This window comes from Psittacula echo, assembly GCF_963264785.1.
Source record: "Psittacula echo genome assembly, chromosome: 16".
In the NCBI taxonomy this organism is placed as follows: Eukaryota; Metazoa; Chordata; class Aves; order Psittaciformes; family Psittacidae; genus Psittacula; species Psittacula echo.
The window spans coordinates 5,389,956-5,405,613 of NC_137752.1; the positions used below are offsets into that span (position 1 = coordinate 5,389,956).

At 61.1% G+C, this 15,658-nt stretch overlaps 1 protein-coding gene across 1 annotated transcript in view; it reads right to left on the minus strand.

Moving 5' to 3' along the window:
* Positions 1-1,209: 1,209 nt before the first annotated feature.
* Positions 1,210-15,658, minus strand: part of HMCN2 (hemicentin 2) — a gene marked incomplete at both ends in the record, with an annotated part of 34,363 nt that continues 19,914 nt past the window's right edge. The window contains 40 exons of the mRNA XM_080630373.1: positions 1,210-1,552; positions 1,661-1,787; positions 2,017-2,136; positions 2,368-2,685; positions 2,782-2,910; positions 3,190-3,427; positions 3,523-3,644; positions 3,812-3,949; positions 4,155-4,304; positions 5,126-5,395; positions 5,524-5,605; positions 5,682-5,872; positions 5,943-6,077; positions 6,239-6,452; positions 6,780-6,970; positions 7,092-7,226; positions 7,497-7,631; positions 7,736-7,843; positions 7,929-8,093; positions 8,315-8,436; positions 8,548-8,704; positions 8,832-8,959; positions 9,195-9,342; positions 9,514-9,655; positions 9,781-9,917; positions 10,024-10,105; positions 10,183-10,373; positions 10,465-10,737; positions 11,051-11,148; positions 11,334-11,723; positions 12,174-12,333; positions 12,428-12,571; positions 13,057-13,188; positions 13,303-13,416; positions 13,768-13,929; positions 14,180-14,276; positions 14,473-14,660; positions 14,728-14,841; positions 14,996-15,214; positions 15,429-15,579. Coding sequence (XP_080486499.1) covers positions 1,210-1,552; positions 1,661-1,787; positions 2,017-2,136; positions 2,368-2,685; positions 2,782-2,910; positions 3,190-3,427; positions 3,523-3,644; positions 3,812-3,949; positions 4,155-4,304; positions 5,126-5,395; positions 5,524-5,605; positions 5,682-5,872; positions 5,943-6,077; positions 6,239-6,452; positions 6,780-6,970; positions 7,092-7,226; positions 7,497-7,631; positions 7,736-7,843; positions 7,929-8,093; positions 8,315-8,436; positions 8,548-8,704; positions 8,832-8,959; positions 9,195-9,342; positions 9,514-9,655; positions 9,781-9,917; positions 10,024-10,105; positions 10,183-10,373; positions 10,465-10,737; positions 11,051-11,148; positions 11,334-11,723; positions 12,174-12,333; positions 12,428-12,571; positions 13,057-13,188; positions 13,303-13,416; positions 13,768-13,929; positions 14,180-14,276; positions 14,473-14,660; positions 14,728-14,841; positions 14,996-15,214; positions 15,429-15,579 — 6,660 coding nt within the window. The remainder of the gene's footprint in view (positions 1,553-1,660; positions 1,788-2,016; positions 2,137-2,367; positions 2,686-2,781; positions 2,911-3,189; positions 3,428-3,522; positions 3,645-3,811; positions 3,950-4,154; positions 4,305-5,125; positions 5,396-5,523; positions 5,606-5,681; positions 5,873-5,942; positions 6,078-6,238; positions 6,453-6,779; positions 6,971-7,091; positions 7,227-7,496; positions 7,632-7,735; positions 7,844-7,928; positions 8,094-8,314; positions 8,437-8,547; positions 8,705-8,831; positions 8,960-9,194; positions 9,343-9,513; positions 9,656-9,780; positions 9,918-10,023; positions 10,106-10,182; positions 10,374-10,464; positions 10,738-11,050; positions 11,149-11,333; positions 11,724-12,173; positions 12,334-12,427; positions 12,572-13,056; positions 13,189-13,302; positions 13,417-13,767; positions 13,930-14,179; positions 14,277-14,472; positions 14,661-14,727; positions 14,842-14,995; positions 15,215-15,428; positions 15,580-15,658) is intronic.

Genomic DNA, 15,658 nt, shown 5'->3' on the forward strand with positions numbered 1-15,658 from the left:
GTGCCTGGCTGTAATCCATCTGCTTGAGTGCTGCCACCAATGTCCTCCCATCCCTGACTTCCACAGAGCACCCCCTGCGCTAGGGAACCCCACAGAGCTGCCTGCTCCAAGGGCAGAGAAAACAGGGGAGCAGAAGGGAGCCCATGCCCAGTGCTCCTCCCCGGAGTAGGGGAAGGTTGAACTTACTTGAAACTCCATCGTGAGGAGAAGCAGGAGCCTGGGTGGGCAGGTAGGGATGGGGCAGGGGGCTGTGCACGGGGCAAACCCACCTTTCTCCATTGTATGTACCCATGGGTTACATGCAACATAAGCAGAAGTGGCCCTAGAGGATGTGAAGCCCCTAGCCCAAAGGACACAGCCTTTATAGGCAATGTCAGCACACCTGTGAGCTCCAGTGACGTGACCCTCACCTGGTACCTCACCCATCATCACACCTAATGGCCCTAACCTGGGGAGCTGTGGGCTCAGGTCTTTGGTGCCAGCACTACAAAGGAGGACTGAGCAGCTTTTTGGGACCTGCCTCAATCTGCACCATGTGCAGAGAGGCCACGTTCTGCTCACGCTGAACAAAGGACCTGGCCATGGGGCAGGATTGCACCTTCAGATGCTGGACATTGGCCATCCAGCGTTGCCCCATGCAGACAATCTGCCTTCTATGATCCAAGGACACACAGGGAGGTGTCTAACACAGTAAGTCAGGGCACTCCTCCCCCATGCTGAAGGAAGCTGCTTTCCTCAGGGACGGCTGATATTTAGCCACAAAACACCTTTATTTGGGAAAAAACCATAAATAATTAAGTGTACACAGAAACCAAGTGAGCTAAAAAAGAAAAGGCTATTTCGGTTTAACAAGGTTAATGTCAGCGAGCCTGAGGTTGCCCCAGCGCAGGGAATCCCACCCTGCACCCTACGAGGACCCTCACTGGCCCCTCTCACCCAGCTCATCCCCTATCCAAGGCCTGATAATGGCCAAGGCCACTCAGAGCTGTGTTTGCTCTGAGCTGCAGATTGCAACAAAACCCGATTGCAAGGGACTGGTGGGGCACCTCATCCCCCCCGGGGCCCTGCTGAGTCAGGGACCAGCCAAGGGTGAAGGCAACCGAGGGGTCTGGGGGGAGAGGAAAGGTGCAAGCTCAGCTCTCCCTGAGCCGCGGCGGCGAGGGACAGGAGGAGACAAGACCCCACATCCGCTCCTGTCCCTTGGCTGTGTCAGTAGGGGTAGGGCGAGACGGAGATGATGAGGATGAAGATGCTGGGCGCCCGCTGCCTGCCCGGGGCCAGCGCCTGCACCTTGAGGCGGTGGGTGCCGGGGTCCCGCAGCAGGCGGAGGGTGAAGATGATGCCACGTCCCCGCTCGGTGCGGAGGGCAAAGGGGCTGCCCGGCTCCCGCTCCAGCAGCGTGAAGAGGGGATGGCGGTGAAGGGCAGAGGCCTGGGTGAGGTGCACCACGGCCCGGCCGGCAGCGATGCCGAGGGGCAGGGTGAGCAGCTCGTACCGCAGCGTGGGGGGACCAGCAGAGCCGCAGTCTGGGGTGCAGAGACCCACACACAGCCTGCACGAGAGCGGGGGGATGCAGAGGGGTGTCAGAGCTGGGACACTGGGGTCCATGGTGCCATGAGAAGTGTGGGATGGGCACCAGCAGCCCCGCAGCATCACTCACCCGGGGCTGGAGCCTCTCCGGTACCCAGCTGGGCATGGCGCATCCACACACTGGGCACCTCCACGGGTGTTGAAGCACATCTGGTCCGAGCCACACTGGATAGTGCCCTCTGCACACTCATCCACATCTGTAGGAAGAAGAGAGAGAGATCTGATGGTGCTGGAGCATCCCAGGATGAAATAGGGATTCACCCCCACTTCCCACCCCTTGCCTGGGCCCTCAGACACTGGGGCAGAGAGACCAAAGGAGGAAGAAGGAGAAAGACTTGCAGCCCCAAAGCGGTGACACCCAGGGCACCATGGGGAATGCATTCACACCCCAAGGGATACAGCATCCTCCTGCATCCCCACACTGACCATGGCAGCTCTTCCCATTGGGCAGCAGCTGGTACCCAGGGGGGCAGATGCAGTGGTAGCTGCCAGGGGTGTTCCTGCAGTTGTGCTGGCACTGCCTCAGCATCTGGCACTCATCAAGGTCTGTGGGGTGAGAGGGATGAAGGCAAGCTGGGAGGTGTCAGTACCCTCTGGTACCCACTGCCCTGCTGCATCCTGGCTCTCACCAACCATTCCCAGCACAGCCAAGCCCAGAGAGACCCCAATCCCATGGACAGGGGCTCAAACAAATGGGAGACAGGGCAGCAACTGGCACAGGAGCTGCCTTTATGGCCTCGGAACTCCTTGCAAAGCCCTTCCCTGATGCACACTCACCAGTGCAGGTGCCATTCCTCCTGATGAAGCCCATGGGGCATGGAGGACCCCGGGCACCCAGCCCCACATCCTTTGCCACCCGACGAAGGGCAAGCTGGGTGTATAAGGACCCTTCCCAGGGGCTGCTTGGCCCCAGCCTGCGCGCAGGGATGTTCCGGTGGGTGCTATCTGTTGTGTCCCCTCCATCCTCCTCTGCTGCCCCACACTCTCCATCTGGCAGCAGGGTCCTGCCGGAGGGACACAGGCACTTATAGGAGCCCCGCAGGTTGCGGCACTCAAAGGCACACGGTGGAGGAAACTGCAGGCACTCGTTTATGTCTGGTGGAGGAAAGAGATGGGGAGTTGCAGCTGGATGGGGAAACTGAGGCTGGAGCAGGGCAGGAGAGCGACTGTGATCCTGTGCCCAGCTCGTACCCAGGCATGGCCAGCCAGTGCCCAGTGAGTGGTAGCCGGGAGGGCAGACGCAGCGGTAGGTCCCTGCAGTGTTCTGGCAGAGCTGGTTGTAGCGGCAGGCGTGGGACCCCTCGGCACATTCATCGATATCTGGGGAGCAGAGACAAGGTCGGGGTGATGGGGAGGAAGCACCATGCAGCACCACCCTCACACCCCCTTGGGAAGGGTCCGTACCAATGCAGTGCAGCTGCCCAGGGCTCAGGATGAATCCCAGTGGGCACTGGTCTCCATCAGCTGCTGGGAATCAGGTGGAGGTGATGAGAAAGGACAGGTCACTGCATGGACATGGCCTTTGCGCCCTCAGAGCCACCCAGGGCTGACAAGGGATCCCGGTGTCTCCATCCCCATCCCTATGAATTCCCCCATTACCAGCATCAAGTGAGGCACGGAGCTGGAAGCGGAGCTGCTCTGAGGCTGGGTCATAAGAGGTTTTGATGGCACTGGCCCGGACATGCTGCACCCGGGGGGTTTGCGGGCCCACGGGGGGGTCATACACGATGGTGTGATTGCAGCGGGCATGGATGATGTGCCCATCACTCAGGAATCTCTGCACTGAGCCCCCCGAGAGCCGCCCTGTGCCCGTCTGCACATAGCGCTCACTGAAGTCCTGGGGAGAAGCAGGGAGCGGGGTCAGGCCATGGACCCCCCAGGCTCCCAGTATGGGAGTGGTTGCCCCACAGGGAGAATGGGCAGGACCAGCACCTGCAGCAGCACCGCGGCATCGCCGATGCTGTCGGGCACGGAGCCGCTGATTACGGTGTCCAGCAGCAGAGCACCAGCAGCATCTGTGCCCCGGGAGAGGTGGGTGACCCGCAGGAGCTCTCCTGCCATGGTGGGGAACAGTGAGCAGCAGCCCACAGCATCCCTAAACACAGCTCCATCTCCAATGGGAGCCTCAGCCCAGTGTGGAGATGAGTCCCCGGAATGGGCCATGAGGGAGATGGAGGCTCCAGAGCCCCCAGACACTCCTGGGGCCCACAACACTGCTTACCTGTGCCAAACTGCAGCTGAGATTCCTGATGGAATGTGCCCCGGGTGAGCAGGAGCCCATTCCGGGCCTCCCTGCTGGTGTGCACCAAGGACCAGTAAATGGGGGCGATGACAGCAACCAGCACCCGCATCAGTGGCCCTGAAGATAGAGGAGAAAAGGGGTCACCCTCCTAACATGCACCCAGCCCTCCCCAACTACCCCGGGCTCCTCTCCCATAGGGAACTGCACAGCTCTGGGGTGCTGGTTTTGGGCAGAAAAACACTAAAATGCATCTTTCCTTCCAAATTTACACCTGACACAGGCCAAACCCCTCCCTGGGGTGAGGGCAGAGGTGGTGACCTACCTGCAGCAGGTGGGATGCTGCCGATGCTGCTCCGGATGGCGGTGGTGCCGGACCGCGGGTCATCCAGCACACTGGCGTCGAGGGTGGTGACACCGAGCTCATGGGTGTTGATGGCCCCGGCCAGGCTGCCCCGCACCCGGCGTGGCTCCTCTGGGGTGAGAGGGACAGGAGCAGTGGTGTTGGTGCTGCTGTCCCTTGGGAAAGTGGGGTATCTGCCCTCTCAATAGTTTGTGTGTTAAGAAAACCTCATTTTCTGGAGGTGAAGGCTGCAAGCACAGCCCTCAAAGACCCCATAGGTCTGGGCAGCATGGCGCCACATTGACAGGGGATGCTGTGAGTGTGGCTCCATATCTTGTACACACAGATGTGCACCAAAACCCCCCAAATTCTCCTCTGTATCAACCCCTGGTCCTGGCCACAGCCCCAAGCTTTTATTTGCTTCTCCTCTGGCATGTCCAGCATCAAATGCCAGCAGCCATGCAAGGAGCACACAGAGCTTCCTCTGTGCTGCTGGCCAGCCTGGCCCTCTGCTTCCTGAAGGGGAGAGGATGTGCCTGAACATTAAGCAGAGCCCCTGGGAAATGGGAATTTAATCGTGGGCAGGAAGGCTGAGGAGAGGCAAACAGGGATGTGGGCTGGCACACGGCAGCTGTAGGATAAGGATTTGACTGGGCTCAGACCTTTAGGTGAGCAGCAGAAGAGAAGAGAGGGCAAACCAGAGCATGACTCGAGGGGTTTAGAGCAAGCAAGGAAAGACAATATCCCTCCAAACCACCCTGCAGGAGGTCTTACCCTGGGGTGTAACAGCACTATGGGCAGCCCCTGCCCCGAGCCAGCAAGAAGCCCCCCAGACTTTGAGCAACCTGGTCTAGTGGAAGGTGTCCCTGCCCATGGAACTGGATGAGCTCTAAAGGTCTCTTCCAACCCAAACCATTCCATGATCCTATGCAGCCGCAGGGGAGGACACCCACCTTGCACAGCCAGGGAGGCATGGGCCACAGCAGCCCCCAGGGTGTTGCGAGCAAGGCAGGAGTATCTGCCAGCATCACGGCGGGCAGCGGCGGGCAGGAGCAGCGTGGCATTGGGCAGGATGCGGGCACGGGGACCCTCAGGCAATGGCTCCCCGTTGCGCTGCCACTCCACAGATGGGGTGGGCTCCCCAGACACGACACAGTGCAGCAGCACCCGCTGCCCGGCTCGCACCACCGCCACCCGCGGCATCACCACCACCACGGGGGCACCTGGGCAAGGAGAGCAATGGAGCATCCCAGTGGTACTGCGGCCATTCCCCAAGGGATGCTCTGAGGGGCTGAGGGGTGATGTGATGTGCAGTCCCTCACAAAGTGGGTGCAGAGGAGGCAGCACTCACTCTGTAGGGCCAGGGTGACCACCTTTGCCGCTGTGCCTGCATCGTTCTCTGCCACGCACCGGTAGTAACCCGCGTCTGTGCTCTAGCGGTACCAACAGCATCAATATGGTGCTTGGCTTTGATGTGAAAAGCACTGGCACCCCTTAAGCCCCACTCACCCTCACGGCATGGATGGCCAAGGAGCCGTTGTGCAGCAGACGCAGGCGCCCGCCAGCCACCACCGGCACCCCATCCTTGCTCCAGCGGACAAGGGGCAGGGGTTGGCCCCGGGCATCGCAATGGAGGAGGGCATCATCCCCGGGATGCTCCACCTGGTAGGTGCTGGGGTCCCCCTGTATGATGGGTGCCTCTGGGAAAGGGAGAGGGATGGCAGAGGTAGGGGGCTTGCTGAGCACCCCGGGTTCCCTGCCAGCACCTACCTCTGATGGAGACAAAGGCAGTGGCCCTGATGGCACCGGCTTTGTTCTCTGCATGGCAGATGTAGGTCCCACTGTCGGCACGTGTGGCTGCCTCCCGTCTCAGGGTGCTCCAGCCACTCTGCCCCGACACTCCATCTGTGGGTGCAAAACACCCAAACAGCATGGTTGGGGACCAGCCATACAATCCCTGCACAACCGGACATGCTGGCACTCCAGTAAAGTGGAACAGGGCCTGGGATAGCAGCAGGATCACATCGTCCCCCAAGCTCAGCATCCCCTGCCCGCTGCCAACGCACCAGTGATGAGCTGCCCATTGGACATCCAGGACACTCGGGGCTGGGGGCTGCCCGTGGCAGCACACACCAGCTCCAGCCGCTCGCCCCGGCTCAGGGTGATGTCCTGGGGCAGGCGGGTGAAGGTGGGCAGGGTGTGGATGGAGAGGGAGAGCCGGCGAACAGCGCTCCCAGCCGAGTTCACCGCGGTGCAGGAGTAGCTCCCGGCATCCCCTTCCTGCACGGGGAAAAGGGGAGGATAAGGAGGGGCCAGCTTGAGTCTGGGGTCCAGATGCAGCCCTGGCTCACTGGGCTATGGCTCTGTGCACCCAAAAAGCCATAGGTCATCCACTTACTGAAGCCCACATTAGCAAACCCACACTGCCCCAACCCAATAGCCTGTTGCAAAGCACCAAACAGAGTTTTCCCTCTACCCAATGTTTCTGAAAGCAGCCAGCGACACAGCATGATGCAGAACAACCCTTTCTTTTCAGCACAGAAGACACTTGTTTCTCAGCCCCCTGGCCTTACAGCTGGCCTGGCAGCAGGAAGGGATGATCCTTACCTGGACATCCCGGAGCAGCAGGTCCCCAGAGGGCAGGACAGTGGCCTTCCCCCCACCGCCCCGCACTGGGGCTCCATCCCGGCTCCAGGACACACGAGGCTCAGGAACACCACGGGCAGCGCAGGGCAGCAGCACCTCCAACCCCTCCAGCACAGCCAGCTCTGCTGGGCCGGCCACAATGACGGGGGGCACTGGAAGGGGCAAGGACAGGGACTTGCTTGCACCTTGACAGCCACATTTCACTGTGAGGTGCAGGGGAAGGAGCAGAACAAGAGGAGAGAGCAAGTGATGGGGCTCTGGTTGCTGCCTTACCTTGCACAATCAGCCTGGTCCTCCCTGCAGCAGTGCCTGAAGGGTTGCGAGCCACACACAGGTAGGTGCCTGCATCCCTTGGGGAGGCTCGGAAGAGATGGAGCTGCCCACTGGGGAGCACCTTCAGCCCAGGCCCTGCGGGGAATGAAGGGTAGGATGGTGCAATACAGCCATGCCAGTATGTGGATGGATGGTGTGCAGGGACTGCTTCCCACCCTTCCTGGTGATACTCCAGGGAATGGCTTCAGCAACCACTGCACCCATCCTGGTCAGGAGCTGGGAGGACCATTCACAGTGTCACCCAGCACCCTGCTAGGAGACCCACAACCCACGACACCCAATCCCCCCCCCGGCAAAGGCTGCAGGCAGCATGGGCTCTGCCAGCCCCAGCAGGCTCCTTCTCACCTCCAGCAATGCCAACACCATCCTTCTGCCAGGTGACCTCCGGCTGTGGGACTCCTGTCGCCTCGCAGGACAGCACCGTGCTGGTGTTGACCATCACCATCACCATGCCAGGCAGGGGCTTCAAGGCAGGGGGGTCTGCAAGCAGTGGGGCAGCGCTGCTCACCAGGGCTCCCCTCCAAGGTGTGCCAAGGAACAGGGAGCGGGACCCCCAGGATCAGGACCCCCGGAGCTGCATGTACCATGCACCGTGAGCCGGAGGTGCTTTCGGGCTGTGCCCGCAGCGCTCCTCGCCGTGCATGTGTAGTGACCAGCGTGTGTGGGCAGCGCCTGCCTGATCTCCAGGGCCCCTGGAAGGCAGCAGAGGGAGGCAGCAGGCAGAAGGCAGACAGGGACCCACTGCCCCGCTGGGGCTGTGCTGCCCCATGCCTGTACCTGTGGGCAGGATGCGGTACCCCCCTCCGCGGCTGCCCAGCCGAGCCCCCTCCTTGCTCCATGACACTGCAGGGGGGGGCACACCGGAGGTGTAGCAGGTAAGGACAGCGGGGGACAGTCGGGTAACGACCACGTCCGTAAGGTCATCGGCAATGGTGGGAGGCACTGGGGAGGCGAGGCAAGAAGGTGAGCAGGGCTGCATGGCAGATGCTGAAGGGGATTCCATCCCCATCCATCTCCATGCTCATCTTGGGCACAGACATTGACTGTTTTCTGTCTTGCCCAGTTCTAGAGAGGAGACTCAACCCCACAGGGGACTGAAGCAGAGCCACGTCACCTGGGAAAGCTGCTCCCAGCAAGACTCACAGCCCTAACAGCTCACTCACCATGGATGGACACGCTGAAGACCTTGCGTGCCTCTCCAGCAGCATTGGTAGCGATGCACTCGAACCACCCCTCATCCCGGGGACCAGGGCTGGTGATGAGCAGCGACCCCGAGGACTGCAAACTGCATGGGCAGAGCAGTGGGGTCAACCTCTGCCCCATGGGGAACAGTGAGAAGGGGAGAAAACCTATGGTGGAACCCTTTGGTGGGTGAGGTGGGCGGTGCTGTGGGTACCTGTAGGCGCCGGGCGGGAGGTGTGGGTTCAGGGGGTGACCATCCTTCTCCCATCTGATGTGGGGCTCAGGGGATCCCCAGGCATCACAGCTCAGTGTGGCCGGCTGCTGAGCCAGCAGCGTGAGGTTGGAGGGCCCAGGGGTGATGCCAGGAGGGACTGTGGAAGCATGTGGTGGTGATGAGCAGAGAACAGCAGCACATCGTTGCACTGATGAGAGCTGCCCAGCAGCCACGGGTTGGACAGGGATGAGCCCAGGAAGGATCCATCTGGATCATCCGCTTACCCAGGATTTGAAGGTCCAGGCCTTGCCAGTCAGAGCCAGCGGGGCTGGATGCCATGCAGAGGTAATAGCCTGAATCCTGGACCTGAACGGGGTTGATCTGCAGGGAGCCTCCTGGCAAGAGCTGCAGCCTGGGGAAGGAGAGCAAAGCAGCCTCTTGAGGCTCTGCATGTCCGGGCTGCAACACATGGGGACAGGCATCTGGGAGGGTGACACGTGCCATTGCAGCCATGTAGCACGTGTCCACTGAGCTCGTGCGGGGCCAGCTTTTCGTAGCGGGACAGTGCTCCAGGCACATCAAAACACCCATTGATGGAGAGGGTGGCACAACCCAAGAGCCAGCTCCTGGTGCCCAGAGCCCCGTACCTGCTGCTCCCGCGGAGGGGCAGGAGCTGTCCATCCTTCCGCCACGTCACCCGGGGCACGGGCCACCCCTGCGCCCGGCACGGCAGCACGGCAGAGCCATTGAGCAGTGCTTTCACCTCCTCAGGGCCCGGCTGGATCTCTGGGGCCACTGCGGCAGAGCAGAAAGGCAGAGACAGGGCTCAGGGGATGGAGAACCTCAGCCCCAACCCCGCCTTCCCATTACCCCAACCACAGGGCACCCCGTAACATGGCACATCCCCAAGCTAATGGGGAGGAAGCATTCACCGCTACCAAAGCCCCATGACAGGGTGGCGCTCACCATGGACCTCCATGTGGATGTTCCGGCTGGTGCCCCCCAGTGCATTGCTGTCCCTGCAGCTGTATTCCCCACCATCCGCTGCCACCACAGCCTGGATCTGGAGGAAGCGTCCCTCGGCCAGGAGCTGCCTGCGGGAATCCTCCTGACACCCCCCAGAACCTCCCATCAGCAGCTTCTCCCCAATCACCACCACCACGAGCCTGAAGGGGCTGATTGAGGTGCACCCCAGCCCCTGCACCAGCCCGGGTCCCATCCCATCACACACACCTGCAGCGGGGAGCCCTCCCGGTGCCACTCGATGTGAGAGGATGGCACAGCATCCTCTGGGCACTCCAGGATGAGCTGCCCCCCTGCCATAGCAGTGATGCTGGGGGTCTCTCCAACGCTCGCCATGCTGAGAGGTGCTGTGGGACAGGCACCAGGGCAGTCAGGGGGTGGTAAATGTGTTGGGCACCCACATATTTGTCCCCATACATCATGCATAAAGCCCCCATTCTAGGGCCATGCTACCTTGGATGTTGATGTGGAAGCTCCTGCTCTCCTCCCCAGCAGGACTAGTAGCCAGGCAGGTGTACAAACCAGCATCAGCCACCTACACAGAGCCAGGAGAGAGAAAAACTGGGGCACAAAAAGAAAGCGCAGGTGGGAAGAAGAATGAGAAGCCTCTACCTTAGTGCTCTCGATGTGGAGGGTGCTCTCATTCCCCAACACAAGCCAGGGCCCTGCCAGCAACCGTCCATCCTTCTCCCAGGTGACAGTGGGCACGGGGACCCCCGTCACCACGCACATCAGCTCTAGCGGAGTGCCCACAGTGATGGACATCTCGGTGGGCTGGGATGCAGCCTTGATGCGGGGTGGCTCTGCAAGGCACACAGTGAGATGGGTGGGCTCATCCCTTCCTTGCACCCAAAACACATCCTTGCTCCCACATCCCCGGGGGACGGCACGCACCCATCACCAGGAGGTGGAAGGCTTTGCTGGCCTCCCCCACCTCGTTTGCCGCCAGGCAGGAGTACACCCCAGCATCAGCCGGCCCCACGGCCCCCAGGCTCAGCTGCGGGCCGCCGGGCTCCCGGGTGCTCTGCCACTGCAGGGGCTCTCCATCCTTCAGCCAGGTCACTGCTGGTGCTGGGGACCCGGTGGCATCGCAGGTGAAGGTGACATCGGAGCCCTCGGCCACCATCTGTTCCTCACTGCTGTTTGGGCTCTCCAGAACTGGGGGCACTGGGGAGGAAGGAATTCTATTTACAGGAGGTTATGGGAGGAAAGGTGGGTGCCCAGGCACTGGGGATGTGCTTGGCAGGTCCCTGCTGTCCTGTGAGCACCCAGAGGTGGCTCAGCATCCCCACAGGGTGCTCTGGGACTGCTTTCAAGCTGATCCTGCCTTGCTCCACTATCTCTGAGCACACCCTGACTAAGGGACAGCTCAGGACCCCACTTGGAAATAGGGCTGCAAAGCACAACACGTGCTCTGAGAGCAGAGTCAGTGCCTGGGCACCCTCTGGTCTGCTCTCCCCAAATTCCCCATTTCCCATACCCCGTATCTGCAGGACGAAGCTGCGATCGGCCACCCCTGCCCGGCTGGAAGCAATGCAGGTGTAGAGCCCGGCGTCAGAGACCTGTGCCTTGGAGATCCTATCCCATGGAATGGGAAACAGGGATGGGGTGGAGACATCAGCTCCAGGTTCCCCTCTGCCCGCCAAAGCCTCCACACTGAGATGCAGCCACCTCAGGGTGCAGCCATGGGCACCCCATCAATCAAACCTGGGTACCAGCCCCAAAGCCTGCATCCGAGCATCACTCCAGGGGTGGCTTCTTACCGGAGAACATGCCCAGCTGAGAGCAGGGTGACACGGGGGGACAAGAGGAGGGGCAGCCCATCCTTCAGCCAGGTCACGTGCAGTGGAGGGGACCCCCGTGCCTGGCACTCCAGTGTCACCATTGCAGACAGGACACCACGGACCACCTCGGAGTCATCAGCACCTCTCTGGATGGCAGGAGGGACTGGGGACGGGACAGAGGGGCTGATGTGGCTGTAAGGGGCTGATGGCCCTGGCACTGCCCTTAGGTCCCGGCTCTGCTCACCCAGCACGTTCAGTGTGTGCAGCTGTGTGTCTTCACCTGCGCTGTTTCGGGCCAGGCACGTGTATGCCCCCGAGTCGGCAGCTTGGAGACCCTCAAGGAGCAGGGAGCTGCCATCCGGAGACATCCTGCATGGGGAGGATGGAGCAGTGACCTGTGTGTCCATCCCTGATGTGCCCATGGGGCAGAGATGCTCTGTGCTTGGTTGAAACCCAGGCTGCAGGGTTTGGGATGCGCTGCAAGGCCAGGGCAGTGGCTGGGACTCTGCCAGGATGCAGGGCCACCAAGGACACCAGGGCTTAATGCATGATGATGTTCCTTAGCAATCACAGAGGGGTTTGTGTTGGAAAGGACCTTAAAGCTCACCCAGTTCCAACCCCTGCCACGGGCAGGAACACCTTCCACTAGAGCAGCTTGCTCCAAGCACTGTCCAGCCTGGCCTTGAACACTGCCAGGGATGGGGCAGCCACAGCCTGGGCATGTCCCAGCCCAAGCAGACGGAGAGGAAAGCAGCAGCAGAGCTCAGCCTGCCTCCCACTGCACATGGGGAAACTGAGGCAGGGACAGTGCAGACTCACCGGGCGTGGGAAGGGGGCTGCAGCCCCAGGGGCTGCCCATCCTTCAGCCAGGAGATCCGGGGGGGGGGCTGCCCCTCTGCCTGGCACTCCAGCATCACCCGTCCGCCCTCCAGCACGCTGTGCTCACTAGGGACCCCTGCGCTGGTGATCCGGGGTGCCACTGCACCGGGGAGAGAGGGAGGATAAGGATGGTGAGGCAGAGGAAGGGAACGAAGGCTCCCCTCTGATGGAGGAGCCGCTGCAGGAAGCCCTACCTCGCACCAGCACCAGGAAGTCCTTGCGTGTCTCAGAGCCTGTGCCCTGCACCAGGCAAGTGTACCGGCCCTGGTGGAAGGGCTGGAGGGGGCTGAGCTGGAGCTGGCTCCCCCCGGACACCAGGCCCTGCTCCCGGCTGTTGTCTGCAAGGAGACAGGGTGAAGGTGGCTGCAGGATGCTCTACCAAGCCATCTCCCAAGGATATTATCATGCTCCCCTCTTCCCACCCCCAGGACCCAGGTCTGAGGACATTGTTAAAGCAGAGGATGGGGTCTGCAGAACAATGTGCATCACTAGAGCTTTGCAGGAGAAAAGGGCCACTGGCTTTGGGACAAACCCCTGTCCCAGCAGATACCCCAAAAGCTGGTACCCTTAGGGCTCACTCCTGCATCCCTCCATGACATCTTGTGCCCACATCGCGTTGCTTTAAGCCTCAGGAACAAATCTGAGGCCTGTTAAAAATATATAGGGAAAATACCAGCCCCTTCACGCTCCATCCCCTCCCCTGTGAGGCCCTATGGGTCTCTTGCAGCAGGATTAGAATGGGAAAACTGAGCAGGACTGCTTCAGACAGGGTGGCAGCGAGGGTGGGGATGGCTGCATGGCACAGGCTGTGCTGTGCACATACCCAGCGGGCTCCCATCCTTCAGCCAGGTGATGGCAGGGGTGGTCACACCAGTGACCTGACAGGTCAGGACGAGGGGGGTCCCCATGTCAGCTTCGAGCATCTCCTGCTGCGGGTCCTGGATGTCCGGGGGCTCTGAGGAGGAGAAGGAGCAGGGATGGGATGTGTGAAAAGGAACGTGGTGTTTGCTGTCGGCTCCTCGTCGTGCACTCGGGGATCAAAGCTCCCTCCGAAGCCCTCACCACCTACCATGCACAGTGAGGATGAAGCGCTTCTCGTCCTGGCCAGCCACGTTCAACGCCACACACGTGTATGTGCCCGAGCTGGAAGACTGCAGGTGAGAGAGCTGCAGCACCCGTGAGCCTGCAGGAAGCACAGAGCACGGAGTCAGGAGCAGGTCTAGACCTCCCTACAGGAAAGCAGCCAGCCAAGCTCTATACGAGAGGTGTCTGACCATCCAAAACCCTCTTTGAGGTCCGAGGCCTCATGGTGCACAGCAACAAAGGGTGCTGAGCTCCTGGGGAGTAGCAGTGCAGAGTCTGCAGGATGCAACCCTTGGTGCTCTCCAGAGCAGCAGGTTGTTAGTGCATGGAACAGCTAAAACTCTGAGCTCGAGGCCCACGTGTGGCTTACAGAAGGGCTGATTACAAGAGCTAGAGCCCACCACCCGTGGCTATGCCCAGCCCCAGGGCAGAGGCTGTCATCCTGATGTACCTGGAGTGACAGTCACCTCCTCACCAAGCTGCAGGATGCGGCCATCCTTGTACCAGGCAATCTCTGCTGTGGGGTGGGACCGGACATCACACACCAATGAGATGCTGCCATTGATGACACCGTCGATGTTTTCGGGGTTTGTGCCCGCAATCCAGGGAGCTTCTGCTCCAGAAGACCCCAAAAGACAGAGCCAAAGGGGAACCATCACCACAGAGCCTGAGCTCTCCACAGGAGGAAATGCATACTGAGCATCTTGTGCTGGCACCTCAACCTCCTGGCACAAGGTAAGCGTGAAAGCACAAAGGAGACAGAGGCAGCCACGTGGTTCAGGAGCCACCGTTGGCAAAGGAGGAAGAGGAGGAGGAGGGTGGTAAATCAGCAACCCAGGGAAGGGCTGCTGGCAACACCTTACCCTGCACAGTGAGGGCAAAGTGCTTCTCAGCTGACCCGGCCGGGTTCTCTGCCACGCACGTGTAGCTGCCCATGTCACCCACCTCCACTGCAGCCACCTGCAAAGGGGGAGCAGAGCTCTGCTGAGGGCTGCCCTGACCCATGGAGCTGCTGGGGCTCCCTTAGGGACTTCGGCACATGGCAAGACTGAGGAAGGGAAGAGCATCTTTAGGAGGGAAGAGCATCTCATCCCCTCCATCTGATCTCTATTGTGCTCCCCCCCAGCACAACCACCCAGCCGAGGGGAACACCAACCTGCAGTACTCTGCCACTCTCCAGGAGCTGATGCCGTGGGCCAGCCCCAACAGGGACATCATTCCAGAGCCAGGACACTGCAGGCACTGGGTGCCCAGTGGCCTCACACTTGAATCGGACGGTGCCATTGATGATGGCTGTCACCTCCTCAGCCAGGTCCTCTGTGGCACCGTGGATGGCTGGGGTGGCTGGAAGCAAGCGGTTATGGGGCTGCCATGTGCCTCCATCCTCTCCCTGCCCCAGCCCCATACTCACTCAGCACCTCCAGCTCATAGTGCAGGCGGCCCCGTCCCGCTGCACTGGCTGCCTCGCACGTGTACCTGCCCGCATCCTCCTCCCGCACTGCCGGCAGCTCCAGCACCCGGCCCCCTGTGCCAAAGAGCAGCGGTCAGAGGGTCCCTTCTGCATCCCTGCATGTCCCACAGACAGCATCCAACCTCTTCCATGCTATGGATGCTCTCAACCTGCAAAGCTTCTGCAGGAGCCCCCTCCAAACCCCACAGTGTTTGTCCATGCCTATTACCTAACAGCATCCGCACACCCTGGCCAGGGGAGAGGGGCTCTCCATCCTTGTACCAGGTGAGCTGGGGAGGTGGAATGGCATTGGTGTCGCAGTACAGGGCGGTGGGCTGGTTGAGGACAGCTTGCCGGTGCTCCGTCACCTCCCCATCCTGGTCTTCCTCCCGGTAGAAGACCTCCAGGGCTTCACTGGAGCTTGTCTGCTGCTGGAAGAGGGGTGGCACTGCGGGGACAGGCTGTGGTCAGCTGTGGGGAATAGGGACTCACACCTCCACATGCAACCAGAGCATCTGCCCAGGCCTGACCAGGGCCAAGGAGATGCTTGTTTTCCAGCAGGTACAAGCTCCCTTCCTGCGCTCCCTGCTCTGCTCCCACAAGGACCTCACCAAGGACACCTCCTCTTGCTGAGACACCCACTGCTACGGGCACTGGCTCACCTTGGACATGCACGATGAAGTCCCTGTCATCTTCACCCACAGCATTGGTGGCCACGCAGGTGTAATGCCCCGAATCTGAGACACTGGCTGGTTTGATCTGAAGGACCTGCCCCTCGCTAAGGATCTGGAGGTGGCCATCACTTTCCAGGAGCTGCATGGGGACCCCAGCCCCAAGGCACAGAAGAAACGATGGTAGGAGGAGATTATACAGCCAGGAGCGGGATAGAGCC